The sequence below is a fragment of the Pelecanus crispus genome, chromosome 7 (genome assembly GCF_030463565.1).
Source record: "Pelecanus crispus isolate bPelCri1 chromosome 7, bPelCri1.pri, whole genome shotgun sequence".
NCBI lineage: Eukaryota > Metazoa > Chordata > Aves > Pelecaniformes > Pelecanidae > Pelecanus > Pelecanus crispus.
The window spans coordinates 17,630,759-17,648,043 of NC_134649.1; the positions used below are offsets into that span (position 1 = coordinate 17,630,759).

Consider the following 17,285-nt stretch of genomic DNA (forward strand, 5'->3'; position numbering starts at 1 on the left):
TCAGCACTCCCCCATTTTGGAGGAATACAGACAACCTTTGAAGAATCTTATTGTATTGTGAATAGCTTATGGTTTCAGTAAGATCTATCAGTACTGTTTGTGTGTAAAGAACAGATGTTTACCACCTGCTTCCTGCTGAAGGACGAGACAGGCAACTGTGTATTCCGCAGTGAGCATGTACAAAGCCTATATGCAAGGTGCTGAAGAGGGGAAGCCACTTGTACAAGAAGAAAATAGGTTTAATGACCTGCAGAAACACTTGAACAAATACAAGCACTTCCGAGGTTCTCCCTAACCAAAACCCACAAGTTTAACCTTTATGAATCAAGCTGTCAATCATGTAAAATGAGTTCAGCTATTAATGAAAAAGCAATAAATGTACAATAATGAGGAAATGACCTAATGGACCAAGGCAGATCGACTTAATTTGTTATTAATTAACTGCCCTTAGGAAAAACTGTAGAGGGAGTGGCCAAACACCAGGATAACTGTTAACAGAATATTTTCCTCTCAATAAATGAGATTTTCATTTTTGGTATGATCCCGGAAGAATTAAAAAAGAAAAAATAAAAAGACAGAAAAAGATACTGTTCTCTGCACACTGGCAAGACCACTGGTACATGTCACCACGGATAAATTAAATTAAAGCCCACGTGCAGAAGCATTTAATCAGGAAGAACAAGCAAACAAAGTGAAACACTATCGGCCTTGTTTTGCTCTCGCCCTGGCCTTTATACTAAAACTGTTCTTAGCAACTTCTTTTTTATAATTATATTAATTACCACATTCTATGGAGAAAAATAACCCTGAATAGCAATTACAGCTTCTCTGATGGTAACAGAAATGTTACTAAATAAAGAATATCATTATGTAGGAGTTCCATGCCTAGGAGGAGCTGCATCATCTACAATTTCTCTTTGTTATCCAAAGTGTCCTGTAATATAAATGATTCCTTTGTAACTGCATTTATACATGCAACAATGGCAAAGATGCAGCAACAGTACACTCACCTATTTCTTTCCTCTTCGTCTATTGAAGTCTTCTGTTTAAACAACAGTTTCTAAAATTAACACGAAAATATTTTCATTCCTGTTCCCCTACTACCAAAAGAAATTTGCCAATGGCCAGACCACTTATCATACTGACCTGCATGTCTTGCCACTGTCTAATTCACAAGCTCGCAGCCGCCTTCTCTCCAGCCCACTTGTCATTCTCAGCAAACTTCATCTACAAACCTTCCTTCTCCATACCTTGCCAATCTCAGATTGCTTCTTTCTTCTATTTCATTTCTAACTTGCTCACCTCTCACCCCTTGCTCTCCGAAAAGAGATCGTTCCTGGAAGCATTTTTGTTACATTTCTTAAGTCAGGCAGAATACTGTCCAACTTTTTGCCTCAATGCAGTAAGGGATGAAATAAAGACTGGGACATTTGTGTATCACTTGGACACCAGTGAGCAAATTCGGCACAGAAAACTTTCCAAGTCAATGCCCATGAACTAAGTTCATTTCCCATTTCCTTCAAAAAACAGAAAGTGCTTTTCAAAAGAGCAATTTGTACCAGAGACTATTCTCAGAGGCTCAAACTAGCCCTTTCATGTTTTCCATTTCAGACAAATACACTAAAACTTTTTTGACATTAGGTCTCTTCAATCAACTGCTCTAGTCCTAATCAATGGACTTTATTCATAAATAAAGCAAATGTAATAACTGCTACACTAAGAGGCAAAAAGGCACTCATCTGATTTGCTTAGGTCGTGTTTTTGTTATCCTGATCACATGTTCTGTTGCTACATCTCCACTATGCAGGCTTCCACTAAATGAAACGGGACTTCTAAGAGGCAGAAGAATCAGATGTGCACCCACCCAGAAAAATACGGCCTGTTGTGTCAACATATTGAGACCACTCTTGAACATCCTGCTTCTAATATCCAAATATGAGCTTCTTAAAGCTTGCAACATTGTTAGATTAGTAGCCAAATAAGACACAAATATTAGGAAGAGATACTTTAGGAAATACTAAAATGACACAGCCATAAACTGAAAATTTTAGCAGTATGCAAATTGCATCACTAGCAAAACCTCACTAGCCTCCCACATACAATGGGAGACTGCCCCAGAGCACAGAGCTACACCCAGCTAAACATTTTTGAATGAAGTAATAACAGAGTAAATTTTATTTAAAAATTAACACAGAGCAGATTTTCTCTCCAATAAACGAGGAAGCCAAAATCAAAGCATGTAGTGCTTGAATGCTGGTAAAAGTAGCATCTGTCACAGAACACACACAGCACCATGGAAAGATACTGGAGTGATCTAGGCTACTGGGTGCTGGCTCTAAATGCTATTCAGAGCATGACTAGCACTCCCAAAAGGATATGCTCATCTATGGGATTGAGAAGTCGGGAGCCTTCATAATGTGGTCTACCCTAACTCCATTTTTCCATTTCTTACATGGAAAAATATTAAACTTCTCTGTGACTCAGTTTCTCCCTCTATCAAATTAGAATTGTACATATTGGTAGGTTTAGTGACTGCTTAAAATCCTTGAAGGTATGGTATTAGGTAACTATAATATTATGCATCTACTTTCAGTATTCCCCAAGACACCTTAAAATAAGTTCACAAAAAATTTCATTAAATTAATAAAAACCAATGTTCAACTCAACTTCTTGACTACATGAACATTTAGCATACTAGGGAAAACCAATAGCTGTCCAACAAATTAAATATAAGAAAAACAGACTTACATTTGTGTTGCAGAGTTTATATTGCTTGTAGGTGCCAATGCACACAATTGCTGCAGCCCTTTGAGGCGGGGACTGACCCTGGACTGCCTGGTGTGATGCAGACCCATGATGGTTTGAGTCACTGCCCTGAAACAGGCTTTGAGATACAGGAAATGAAGATGACTGATAAACCGAGGGTCCCAGGACTTGATGTCCAGCCTGAGGCCCACTTTCTTCTTGATAAAGATTGCCATGCTGAAGTGAAGGACTAGCTGCCTGGCTGTATGTGTTCACAAGACTTGGACTCTGATGAAATACGTGGTTCCTTGACGACTGTCGCTGCCTCCGAAGTTTCTGAGGCTGCTGACCAGTATCAGTTTGTAAAGGTAAAATGTAAGGCACTTTTCCATATCCATACTTTCCTGGACCAATAGGATTTCTGTTTCTGCTTCTAAAAACAGAGAAAGAGAGAGAAAACAGTTACTGAATTCATAAGTGACGGAGCAGTTAGACACTTATATGACTTGTTATTTGTCAAAGTTATTCACTGTAAAGCAACAAGCAACCAGAAATTTCAATCTATTTTACAGAAAATATGCACAAGCTGTAGTCTTGCTTGGTGTATTGGGAATCTCTGTAGTCGTCCACTGGTTGAACTAAATCCTGGGCCCTCTTTGGCTGAGTGTCACGTGGGAAGTCACTTAGTGTCAACTAGCAAAGGCAAATGGTTAGGTATGGTATAAAGTAGCAGTTTGGGGGGAGGTGGTTGTTGTTCTTTTAATCCCTAGGACTCTCCTTGAAAATGGAAATTCAGAAAATCAAAGCTGTATACTCCTAAAATCCATAACCATGTTTCTGAGGAGCTTGAGACACATAACAGCAGGAAATCCCTACTGTGGATTTGAGTAATGACAGAAGAAAATTTGAATTCAGTATGGCAAAGATCATTAAACATTCTGTATCCATTTAAAAGGCCTCCTGTGGTTCTACTTCATTTGCTACTTAAGAAATAAAAATGGAAACAGAAAAAGGATAAGGAACATCAAAATATTACTGAAAGACCTCTGGAAAATATGGCAAATGCAGGAAAATATTCTTATTACAGTAGACAGTTTATTTTCTCTTCTTTGGCCAGCAGATTTACTTTTTTTTTTTTTTTTTTTTAATATACAAAGTGTGGATTAGCAACACATTTAATTAATAAGTAAAAACTCCCAAATCTGTTGTCAGGATAAAAGCCCACCTTTCACTGTACATTACTAAAACATTACACAAGAGCTTGACAGCCCCCAGCACTAATCACAGAAGTTTCAGGTCTGCTCTCTTGTGCACAGATCTCTTCTTACTTGCTGAAGACCCTGTGTGGGCTGTATTACACCTGTATCAGCACTCTCAAACAGCTGGTACTCCCTGGAGGGTAGTTTTGTCCTCTGCACTCTCACAGCAACACAACGGACTCAGTCTAGAAACTTGGCTCCAAATTACAAGTGAAAAAGCACAAAATTAATAATACTACATTTGGGTCATACCATTCAAGAGGATTAATCCTGGAATTTTATCTGCAAGCAATAGGCTCATTTGCATTTGCTTTTCTTGTCATCCCATACAGCTCAACATCACATCAGGCCTTGATTTCTAATGCTGCAGTCTGAAGAGTAAGTTGGCAAAAAAGATTTCTTCAAGTTCAGAGCAATGTGTGAATACAGCTGTTTTGGGTAACCTTTGCAGCTCAGGAAGGGAGACACCATTAAAAGAAGGTAATTTTCTTTCTGTCCATAAAATGTATTTATATTTTTTTAATATATATAAAATAGACTCGAACTGCAGTGAAAACCAGAGGTTATAAAATTGACATACTTATTTTCTAGAAACTGAAGTGTTACAGATGTCAGACAGCCACCAGATCAAAGAGACTTTTCTTTGGGTTTGTTTTTTCTTGTATTTGTTTTCTTCGCAAGTCTTATATTCTCCCAAGACTCTTGTTACATGGGAACCTTGGAAGTCATTTACTTAACATTCTAGCTTTATGGCCACGTGGGGCTTTTAATCAGTCTTCCTGGCTCAAGGATGTGTGAACAAGAGTGTTGATTTACCCTGGCAGATAAGCAACCAGCACTCTTGAGCTGTTTATACCCGTTAATCTGCTCTGTGACCATTATGGTCATGGTTGAGGTAAGGTTTTGGTAGTTACAGTAGAGAAAAGTAGTATAATGGGTTTTGGCATTAAGGGGGGGGGGGGGGGTGGGGGGGAAGCTTCCTGTAAATAGACAGGAGAGGAAATAAAGAGAAATTATGAATGGGAATTATTTCAGAAGTTGAGACTAAAACCAACTTGATTTAAATGAGCACAGTTTTCTGTTGTGTGTTGGGGTTTTTTTTAATGGACAAATAAATTGATTCCCCCTATGTTGCTGCTATTTTTAATTTTTAACATAACTCTTCATTTCTGAGCAAGAGCAAAACAAACAAAAAATCTTTCTTGGTATTTCTAGTCATATTCTGCACTCTGAAAACACTTTGGTATCATAGTTCTCATGAAGCATCTTAGAGTTTGGAACAAATTGGTTCATCTTGGAAAATAGATACAACTCTTATTTTTACTTGCTGCAGTCTCTAATGATTCTTACAGACAGTGGTTTTCTTCTCAACCCGACCACACCAAATTTGAAGTGTCTGAGATACGAACCTTGGCAGCAACTCCTGGCATTAAGAAAGTTACCGTTTCATTGCAGGGAGCAGAGACTGCATGGGGTGGTGTTCACAGGGGTGGACAGGGGGTGACAGGTCTGCTGAAACCAGCCTTTCAAATTTATCATCTACAGTCAGGTTGCTTGCATTTTTCATCAACAGGAGGAGAAAGTTGCTAATAACTGAGCAATAAGCCATGTGCAGACCAGCGGAATGGTAAGAATATGCCTCTGTCTCAGCCTTCTGCATGCCAAATCCTTTGCAGCAACAAGCACTAGACTCTTCCAGAAAGGAACACCTAGATGCATTGTCCAACCCACCTGGAAGAACTGCTGCCTGGCAAACTAGGAGAGGTCATGCAAAAGGTCAAAAATGAGACTGATGTTTGACTGTTAATCTCCAGTTCAGGGTCATGAATTGGAACTGAAAAGAACTGAAGGACACGCAAGAAATGGTGATAAACTAGGACTCATCAGCCTGGGAAAAAATGCTGAAATGAGCATATAGTAGTCTTAAACATAGAATGACTACTATCTGAAAGGAGGACTCATGGCTGAAGGCAGCAAGTGTCCAAAAGCTGCTGGAATCTCATCAAATTATTTGCAAAAATTAGAAAAACTTGATTTTGAGGGAAGCCAGACTTTTTTCTTGTAAAATGGTTGATCACTGCAACAAACATACAACAGCTCTAAGAAGTGAAAGCAATAACAACATTCTTACTATTAGTTCCTGTCTCATCTTGGCTTCTTTTTCTACACTGTAACTTGGAAATGTTGATGGAGTCCCCACTGATGAAGAAATAAGGCACCATTTCCGGTAGCCTACGTTTCCAGCACCCTTATGATGACATGCCTGTGGTTGCATCGAGGCTCATCAGGCTGAGTCCTCTCCTTTGCCTCTTCCTCCCAACAGTTAAGGCCAGAATAACCAAAGACATTGCTGTGTATCACTGAATACAAGCTTCAATTTGCTCAGGTTGTGCAGTAATTATGACCTGGAATTTTCATGGGAAACACACTACCTCTGAAATGGAAGGTTAACTTTTTGTAGCTGGGAACATCACATTTCTTTCAACATACAAACTTCTGGAAACAAAATGTAACAGAAAACCTCTAATTATTAACATCTTTATCAGTGTTCATGCATTCATTTAAACCAATATTGCCTGGACTGAATCTATTCCGAACACTGGCTGTTTTGCCTTAAAGCATCTTTCATTCTCACTTGGCAACATCCGTATAAATTAGGAATGCAGTTTGTTGCAATGCAATAAAGAAGCTTGTAAAAATAGCTTGGTGGTAATTAACTTTTATAATTCTTGGGGAGTGTCAGGCAGAATTTATAATGTCACGCAGCAATGAGAGAGGGAGTGTTATGTAGGTCCATACACAGTGAAAAAACAACAGGGAAAGGAAAGGGGGAGGAAAATCTGACAAAATCCACCATTAACTTACTAATCAGAACTAACCTTGCTGACACTGTTTGCTTTATGCCAAATCAACCCAGCTGTGATCTGTTGGTAGGAGATGGAAGTAGGTCAAGCCCTGATGGCTTGTTGGGAGTTTTCAGTTGCCAGCAGGACTTTCTTACCTGTCATTCATTAAAATTACCTATATTCATTATAAGCCACTTAACTCACTCCTCCCCACAGCATGGCTTGGAAGCTCCTCCTTATTGGCCTTTTTGTTTTGGTTTTGGGGTTTGTTTTTTTTTTTCCTTTTTTAATACACACTATCACAAACCCAGGTCAGAGTTGGGATGCATTCTCATTTAATGCAACAGGTAAAGGAGGAAAAAAGAATTAGCAAGTAACAGCACACCCCTAAGCCTTGTGCCTACTTAGCCAGACCTAAGCTAGAGTGAGATTTTGCAGCATTAAACTTTACATATCCAGATATGCTAAAAACCAACAGTGATCCTTCTTAATGCAGCAATTGTTAAGAAGAGCATTTGAATAGGATGTTGAGTATGTATTGCTACAGGAGTGAAGCTGAATGTACGAACCACAGTCAGCAGCTCTCAGACAAACTCTGAAAATCCAATTTGAGTGAGATCTGAGTTTTAGAATCCAAGTTTTAGACAACTTCGACAAAGCTTTTCCAGCAAGGTGTTAGATTCTGTCTTTACAAGTCCATGGTTCTCCAGCATTAATAATTACAAGAGTCTGGCAGCAGAATAGAGCCCCATATTTCTCCCACCAGAACAATTCCTAAAATAGCTGTATTTAGAAAGGATTTAATATATTTCCAAAACCTGCAACGTGCTGCACTGCACTGATGTATCGAGGATATGACTGCGTCGATACAATCTCTTCACACAGCCTATATGAAAACAGCAATAATGAATACTGCTTAGGTTCCTTCTGATAAACACTGTCCCTGCAGAGCAGATACTGTTTATAGACAGATTTACTTAGGTATTAAAACCATAAGTTGGAGCACCAACCTTGAGGACAATTGCAGGGTTGAACTCCAATAGGTATGAGAAGTCAACCACTGGCACTAAGACACGAGCATTATCATGCTCAGAACTGAAGCAGTTAAAATAACACTTTACTGCTCATTTAACAATTAAAAATCAAAAGAAATGCAACTCTCAGAGAGGAGAAAACACCAACTGCTTGAAAAACAGGTGACAGGAAAAAAGAAGCCTGGGACTTTATTCTGCTGGATTACTCAGTGTTTCTCACTTGTGTAAATCCACTGCTCTCTCTGCATATGTTTGGGCCATTCAGGAAGTTACCAAGTACCTTCTACATCAATCTTTTCAAGCTGAACCAAATATGACTGTATTAGCTGAACAGTCATGCTAATTTTCCATTGCCTGTAAATTAATGTTCATAGTTGGAAATTTAATAGCCTTGCCAGGTGTACTTCCTTCTCAGGGTCCATACAGTCCTTAGGTGTGCAGAGACAACTTAGGACTGAGGAGAGCTATGTTCATATCCTACTTCTGTTTCTGTCTAATGTAGGCCAAGCCTTTTATTGAATTGCTTCTAATAAAAAGGTATCAGTCAATGATTGTCTACAATATTTTGCATGGTGAAAGGTCCTAAATACCCCTTCAAGGATTAGAAGCAACAGAAAGGAAGAAGTATCAAAAAGGCAAGGATAAGTAAATCTCACCAGCTCCATCACCTGTTAGGCTCTCTGGCTAAACTGTCTAGTGTATCAAATAAACACTTAATAATAAAAAGTTGTTCAGTTCAGTTGTTCAGAGAAAGAATGCATAAAAAGAGGAAAAGAAGTATTCAGCAATATTTGCAGTCAGTTAGGATGAAGACTGCATGTACTATGGACAAGCAAAGAGGGAAAAATGCCACCAAGAACAGAGTTATCATCTAAAGGCAAATTACCGCTTAACAGAAAAATATATGTTGAAAAGCAAGTAGCTGCATCAAGTGTTTCACATCAGACCATAGCCAGCAGACATCTCTGATCTATTGTGTTCATCTCAAGTAGAAGCGTAACAGCTGTTTAATGCAGATCTGGCAAACCTTCTTTCTTTGGGCATAATTCTCAAACACACACACCTCCCTGATTGTTCAGAAAAATCTGTTTAGCACTTTGATAACAAAAATGATGGGCCCCTTTAAACTTAAGCCAACGTAAATATGTTCTTGAATGCAAAAATACATTTGCCCAGACAAGTATGAAAATCAGGTTTTGTCCTATTAGTGTAAGGATTATAGCAAATATTTTTAAATCATTATTATTAGCTAGTATTCTTATTGGTCTAACTATTAACAATTTCTCTTATGCTGAGGATAAGGCAGCTGAGAATAGTGAGAACTGGCCCCTCGCAGCACACTTAGAGTGACAAAAGGGAATTTTGTTGTAGTAGCTTTCTCTAATTTTAGCAAAAAGTATACATGTGCCTTGGTCAGCAAATAAATGCATTATCACTGCCTCATAGAGTTGGTGCTAAGAGCAATGCTTTGAACCTCAAGTGTTCTTGAGGTTCACTAAGAATGAAGTACTTTTGGAGCTGGTGGGCTGGTTATTTATATTGAATAGAAACCTTGTTTGAACCAAGGATATGCAGCATCTTTAAAATACACAAGTAAGATTACAGATTTCCTGGGCCTCCACCTGTTCTCTTAAGTGCTCTTTACAAAGCCTCTCTCCAACACACCTTTTTCATTTTTTCCCTTTTTTCATCACTTCCTTTCTCCTTACATTCCTCCTACCATTCCCTAAACAGAGGTTCACTGGCTCACTTCCAGCTGAAGCATAATTCATTTTCTTTCTCTTCTGATGTCAGACAGAATAAAGAATGTATTTTACATGAGCTTTGCAGCATTTCATTCAACTTATCTCCTAGTATCAAAATACTTCTTCTCTTGTAAATGAAAAACTGCAAGGTTGAACATTAGCAAAAACTTTCATTTATGACACCACAGAAGTCTTGTTGTCCTACTGTTGGAATGTTTTCTTAGAATGAACATAAAGAAACTGTCAATTTCCCTCATTTTCAACTCACAACCTTTCACTCTGTTTCTCAAGTAGTAATGTAATGTTCTGGGAAGGTAACAGCCTCCAGCCAGCAGATTCACCAGGGATGAAGAGGAAAAACTGCACAAGAATTGCAGGGTTCGTGACATTTTTTTCAGAATTTTCTCTTGTCTATTGGCAGAAATCATTCCGCAAGCAGAGGAAGACAGTTTTCTTCGCTGTATGCCCAGCCACAAGAAGCACCGTAATGAAAGACAACAGAATGTCATCACAGAGCATTTGGAGAGCTGTGAGAAACAACGCTTAGCACTTTCGTTTCATTTTGTTGAAAGATTTGTCAAGTTTGAAGCTTTTTTCCAAAATCTTCAGAGTCTTGCTTTACCAGCAATCCTGTCCTGGAATTAACAGGTAGGTCCTCTAAATATGCCAAGGAAACTCACCTCATCAGTAAGTCTGGACTAACTGCACACATAGCCTGAAGCTGCTCCAGGTGCCCAGGACCCAAGCATTCTTCAGGTTCTTGCCTATTCTTCTCACTTAGGAATTAAGCAGTTGCCTACAATCTAATATCTGAAGTGTTGCCGGCTCTATTTTTGTCAATCAATCCACAGCTAGCACCTACTCAAGCTGAACTGAATAGTGATCTATCATCAGAAACAGGTTCAATGGGCAAGACAGCAATGGGAGAAAAGACAGTACAGAAAGAGTACAAATATGATTTATAGCTTTATTTCCCAAACCATATTCCACATTATGTACCATGGCAAAATGTCTTTTCAATTATACCGATTTGTGCTTTTGCATTGCAGTTGCTCACTTCTATTTAAAAAAAAAAAAGCTCCAAAAGTGCATTTCTTTGATTCCTGCTAGAAACTTAGTTCTAAAGGAGCCCAGCCCCCTTAGATCCTTATCAAAGCTCTTTAGCTTAAATTTAAGTCCTACTACCCATCATGGTTTTAATAGCATTATACACATGCTTAAGTTAGTAGGCCAAATCCTCTTTAACTAAATCAATTACATATATTGTAACTTAATTAAATCTATTTCTGTGGATGAGCATACCAAGATTTAACCTAATGTTTTAGATCACAGCAAAATATCTATTTAGCAGCATTACATTACTGTAATTGACAGCTTTTAAAGGACACTATCCATTTACATACAGTTCAAGTACTTAACATAGTTAGAGTTGCCTTGATTTTTTCTGAAGAACTGAAAATGACTTATTAGCTATTCCTGTCAGCAATGAAGTTATTGAAATATCACTCCAATATTTAAAATGTAATTAAGAAAAAAATAAAAGGAGACCAAGAAGTCTTTGCAGACACAAAACTTCAACTTCAAATGGAAAAAACAGGTGCTAATTACCTAAGTTTCTGTTAACAGGATAGGTATGGGTATATATATTTTTATTGTACTTTATTATTTTTATTACTCCCAAAATAGTATCCTTTAAATAATTTCAGATATACATTTTTAATCCCTGGCACTTCCTCCATAATGCAAAACTGTGACTGGCCTACAACTGTCCTGTTCAATTGTTTACTTTCCAGCCCTCCTACTGCTTTTAACTTTCTTTCATATTTTATATATTCTTAGGCACACAGTTCACAAGGTTTACTTTAAAAAGCCTATACACCATGTATTTTGGGCCCCCTTTTCTTAAGTTTAAGTCATAAAATAAACTGTCTCATCCTGGTCACAACTGCTATCAAGTCTATACCTCACAGTATTTTAGCAGATTCTTTCACAAGAATAATTTTTACCAAAAATGAATGATTTACTGGTTCTGGGAAGATATTTCCATCTACTCAAAAGGGAGAGCTCTCAACAGTCGGGTTGATTCACATCAAAAGCCACTATGTATCCCCTTTGCATTCCACATTCACTTTTCACCAATTCGAAATCAATCTGGAGAAAATCACTTAAACATGAATGAAAGAAGGGAGCCCTCTGACTCTGTTTTATGTTATGCAAATGCATGCCTACCTGCTCACTGACCTAGAAAATAGCTTTAAAGCCGTGAGCAGTTATCTTTGTCAAATGTTCGGTCATGAGAGCTAAGCACCCCTTCTGAGAGTGTGTCACACATTGGAAAGCAGAGCCATCATCACAAACTTCTTTTTCCACATTATAGCATATTATTCACACTTCCTTAGCACATTTCATTGCAATTAAATCAGTGTAGGCATTCACTTTATTTTACTGATTTTCATTATCAAGGTAACTAAAACAATGGAACTAACTAGTTTGGTTTCCATTTCTGGTAACTTTGGTAACCACACCATGATTTGTGAATATGCACTACTTCCCATGTATCATATATGCATATGAATATTAAAACTATTGTGAGCATATTTGACCTAAGAATTTCAACTGCTAGGACACCGAGTAACCAACTATACCTAAAAAGTGCATCTTCTGTAGGAAAAGATTATACATTCTTCTCTCATTCCTGTATTATATTAGGGGCAAAAAAATATTTACATTTTCCTGACAGAGTAGAATTCATTAATAAGGTCACTAAGTAAATTGCCTCTTGGGAACAGGTTTAATTAATTGGATTAATATAAGAAAGATACATGTGGACTATCTTAAATGAAATTTTTCATCTTCAGAGATCACCACTAATACTGCGGTCTAGCATAGCTGCAATACACACAGTACAATAGCTTATTATATTGGCTTTTGCTGATCTCCCAGCAAGTGCTGTATAACCTCATTTATGTCACTGTCAACACTGAGATAGGATTCCAGAACTTGAATCCAAACACTACAGTCCTCTTTTTCTATGAGTTGAATAATGCCTCTGATCCCAGGAAATTTAGTTACAAGTCTACAAGTTTTTCCCCAGCTTCATCTTTAAGGTTTGACTAAATAATGTAACCATGCAGTTGGCAGGTAAAACAGCAGAAATTCAACACAAGTAACCACAGAACTCTGCTGAGATGCATTACAACTGTGATGGGAGCTTTGCTGTGTTTCTACCCCTTACTGACCAAGCAATAATTCAATGGTAAAATGCACTGTCTCACATCTGACTGAATGCTAGCAGCATTCTTACTTCCCCTCCCCTCCTTCAGTCAACCCACTTCAGGAAGGGTTGAAATGTTCAGCAGTAAGATTAAGAAAGCTTCTCAGGTGGCTTGCAATTATAGTATCAAGTTAGGTTTTTATTTTCAGTAATAGCATTCAAAGTGTGCTCACAGTAGCATAATAAATATTGATACTAATTAGGTCATAATAAGCGAGACCTAGGACATATCAGGGGGACTAATAAGCAGATGAGAGGTGGGACAGCACAAAGTCAACCTGAGGCCACAGCCACCCCAGCTAGCTATTCATTTTGCCAGGAAATACCTCACGTGGTCTTTATTGCTATTAGAACCTGTTTGGAATTTTATTCGGAAGGAAAATAAACATCTTTCTTGTATGGCTTTAAATCCCCCAAGTGCTACCAAAATGAGTTCTTTGATTACTACTGCTGTCTTAGATTTTTCTGTAAAAATTATCCTCAGAAAAGGATCAAATCCTTCTCCTTCTGTCTTCCTCCTGCACACACACCAACCCCCAACAAGCTTTTATAACAATATTGGGTTTGGGGTAAAATGCATCACATTTTCAGAACTTCAGAAAATAATACCTTCTTGAACCTGAAGGTCCAGCAATCACACATTTGTCCACCTCTGTGAACTGGAACTGACTAGAACAGGTCACAAAAAATACATCAGAACATGCAGTTAATGATGCTTAAATTGGTTAAGGAAATAACAACTGAATTGTGCCTTTAAAGGTTAATTGTAGACCTGCCAACTGAGTGACCTACATTTGCCTGCTCAAAGCATCTGTGAGAAGGGGCAAAAGAAATACTTTCAGAAAGGAAATTGTTTTGACGTTAAATGATACACTCTTCCTTTCCATTGCTCACAGGCCTAGAAATGCAAACTGACCCTATACAGGGTACAAAGCAGCACAGCAGACTTTCACGTTAGCTGCTGGCAGCAGAATAAAGACCACAGAGCTACAGCCGTGTGAGAAGTTGATGATTTTTGGATTATTTCCTCAGTGCAAATCTTTCCTCTCATTCCTCTTCCAAATACAAAAAAAAGCTTTAGGGAAGCCCTTTCCTTATCAACATATTTCTTTAAACTTGCACTATTTATGCAAGCCTGCTTTACTTATTTCATTATTCTGGTGGTAAATGTATTTTTTTTCTTTCTGCTCCTAAGAACCACATACAAAGTACATGTTGTGCTTCCAGAAGCAGACACAGAAGTTTTTGCTGCTCCACCATGAAAGTCCACCTGTAGAGAAAGTGAAGGTGGTAGTTGTAAGCATCCTAACACTCATCAGTTTTGTCTTCTCTATCACCAAAACAGAGAATCAGAAATGCAACATTTAAGAAATACTAAAGCCTAGTCCATGAATGATATTTCCTTTCAAGAAGTGTTTTCTCTGAAAGTATGTTATCCTTTTGCATGCCCTTATTACTTTTCCGTATGTGCCTCTCTATAAAGATGTCTAAATGCTTTGATATTTTTTCCACTGTCTCCTCATTCCTGTGTGTTGTTATTGTATGGCATGCTCCACACATTTTATCTAAGTGAAATAAAAAAACAAGGCTGTGCTAATGGCAACTCAACTCTTCAAAGCTGAGAAGAGCTCCCTTCCTTTGCCAGCTGACAACCCAGAGAACCATCAGCTTTCTTTTTGTGTTTCCATCCTCATTCCAGTGACTGACTACAATTTCCTAACACATTTCAATTATGCAAGAACTCTACTTACAGCACTATGATAAAAAGGGGAGCACTTAAACTTTTTAAATTAGGCTTCTAATTTTAGGTACCTCAAATCTCTCTCTCTCTCTCTCTCTCTCTCTCTCTCTCTGAGCCTCATGTGCAGCCCTGGTCTCTAAAGCCTAACTGAATCACATGTGAACCAACTTTCAAAAGCTGAAAATGTGAATATCCTCTTCACAGACAAGGTATGTCAAAATTTATGATACATAAAATATTTTGAATTTTGCTGAAGAAACTGAACAGTTCTTTGTCAGCTGCCTGGAAGCAGGCAGAGAACTTTTCCACTTGTTGCTAAATGATACAAACATATTTAGCTGCTTTGAAGGACTGCTACTGCTGTCAAAACATATTTGCCTTGGAAGCCATCCAATTTCATCTTACCATGCTATCAACCATGAGCTTATCTCAGACACAAATGTCCATTCCTCTGTTATTGTTTTATAGAAGTCTGCTAAAATTACATTTTTTATATAAAGTCCAGTACAGTAAATAAGAATACCCAAAAATATTTCCAGACTGTACATACTGTGAAAACACAGATGTTATATTTTTTTAATAGCCTGACACCAATTTCCATTATCACCCATTTAGTGACCATTGAACACTGTTTTACAGTATAAAAATCATGTCTAGAGTAACTTATATTTTGAAATCAGTTTTCCATATATCTGATAGGACCAGTAATCTCCTTTGTAAAGGAGGCTTGTACTCTGGATTTTGTAAATTAAGGAAAACTATTAGGTTTGTCATTCTAATAATTTCATTTTCAAGTGACGTTTTTTGTTCTCATTCTGTTTTTACAATCACCACCAAAGAATCTGAAAGTCATGCAATACAACAGACTTTAAAGCCACCAGGGACCCTCCTAATACAAGATGGAAATAACTTATTACACAAATAAGATTAAAACAGTGACCTTGACTCCACAGTCTTTTGCCAAGGGGCAGTGTGTCTGTGTGGGTGGAAAAATCAACTGTGGTACAGAAGCTTGCACTGTGCTTAGTAAAGCACAAGAATTTTCAACAGCAAAGGCCTCAATCACACAGGAAAGCAGAGGCACAATGGACATTATGATCATTTCAATATTTCATAAGGCAAGGCATTTATTAGGAAATAACATAGCTTCACTTCTGCACACAGTTAATATTATTTTCTGCTCATTGTCATCTCATGTTCCAGCCATAACTGCAGTGATTGTTTCAAACTGTTCCAGTCTCTCCTGGCCTGCAGAGGCCACCACAGCAGCAAGGGATAGCCTGCGGGGATGGAAGCCCAGCTGTGCCAGCAGCCTGGCAGCAGGTCTGCTGCAGAGGCCAGGCCAGCTGGGATTCCCTTGGAGACTGAGAGTGCCAAGGGGCTGGAGCAAACAGGCTTTAAATGACTTTTTGCTGACGGTTCAAGGCCAGGCTTCCAATATTAGTAATAACCCAGCTATGTAGTACAACCTCTATCTGTTACGCTGCGCAGCTGAGAACAGAAGTGCGTTATAGTAAATGATTAAGTAGGAAAACAGGAAAAAGAAAATATGACTTTTGTCTCAATGCAGTCACGTTAACACTGCTACTAAAAGCCTGCCTCTGGCATTCTCTGAATTTTTATAAGATCATCAGTGCCATATTGAAGTTATACTCAATAAGCCTAGGCTATCCATGTGCATGGATTTGAAAGAAAGACAAAGCAGTGATTAAAGGAAATGGCCAACACCTAGGAAGATCAACATCTGAACAGCTGGTCCCGCTTTTTGAAATCTATGCTTCACTGAGACAAACAGGAGGCTAACAGGTTAATTTCTATTTTCAAATATTTGTTTAGATGGAGAGAGTTTCTTGCGGGGGCTGAGGATGTCTATCACCAGCAACAGAGAGCTCTACTGTCTTATTCCAGTCAGGCTGGAATATTGCCTCAAGGTAACATTTGGTTTTTTGTTTGGGTCAGCAAGATGCCTTTACAAAGGGAATTACAGTTGACTACTTCACCTAAGAGTCTTAAAGAAGCAGATGATAAGAAGCAGGGGGGTTTTGGGTTTGGTTTTTGGGTTCTTTTTTTGTTTGGTTTGTTGGGGTTTTTTTGTTAACTACCCCCAAAAAAAATCTCTCCATGCATCTCCCAGAAGAGGGCTGAGGGGGAAAGAACCAGAAAACTGCTGGATGACATATTCTGAGGAAAGACAGACAGAATACAGACCTTTCAGGAGCACTGCCTGCCAGGGGATCTCCATGCCCATTCTACTCAGTTTCCAGACTGGAAACACATCTATTTTCCTTTCATACACATATAAGAAAAACTGATAGATTAGTATGTAAGAAGATAAAAAAGTGTTTCTCCAGAAATTGGAGAATTAATTGGAATTAATTGTAACAGCACAGTTCCACCCAGCCTTAAAGACTGAACAGCTAATATTATGAAATTGATATAAACATAAGGTGTTTAAAATAGTCTATGTATTAAACAACCACATTTTTTAGTTTTATCAAACAGGAAAATCTGTTAAAAGAATTTGTAGAAAACACAAAAGGGAAAAGGGAAAACAAAAAGCCCATAAATACAAACTCTCTGAAAAATACAAAATAAACCTAAAGTTTTGACTAGGAAAAAAGTGAATGGACAGTTGGCCATT

At 38.1% G+C, this 17,285-nt stretch overlaps 1 protein-coding gene across 1 annotated transcript in view; it reads right to left on the minus strand.

The window, feature by feature from the left end:
* THSD4 (thrombospondin type 1 domain containing 4) overlaps positions 1-17,285 on the minus strand; it is a 323,270-nt gene that overhangs the window by 284,142 nt on the left and 21,843 nt on the right. Inside the window, exon 4 of the mRNA XM_075714358.1 lies at positions 2,749-3,178. Coding sequence (XP_075570473.1) covers positions 2,749-3,178 — 430 coding nt within the window. The remainder of the gene's footprint in view (positions 1-2,748; positions 3,179-17,285) is intronic.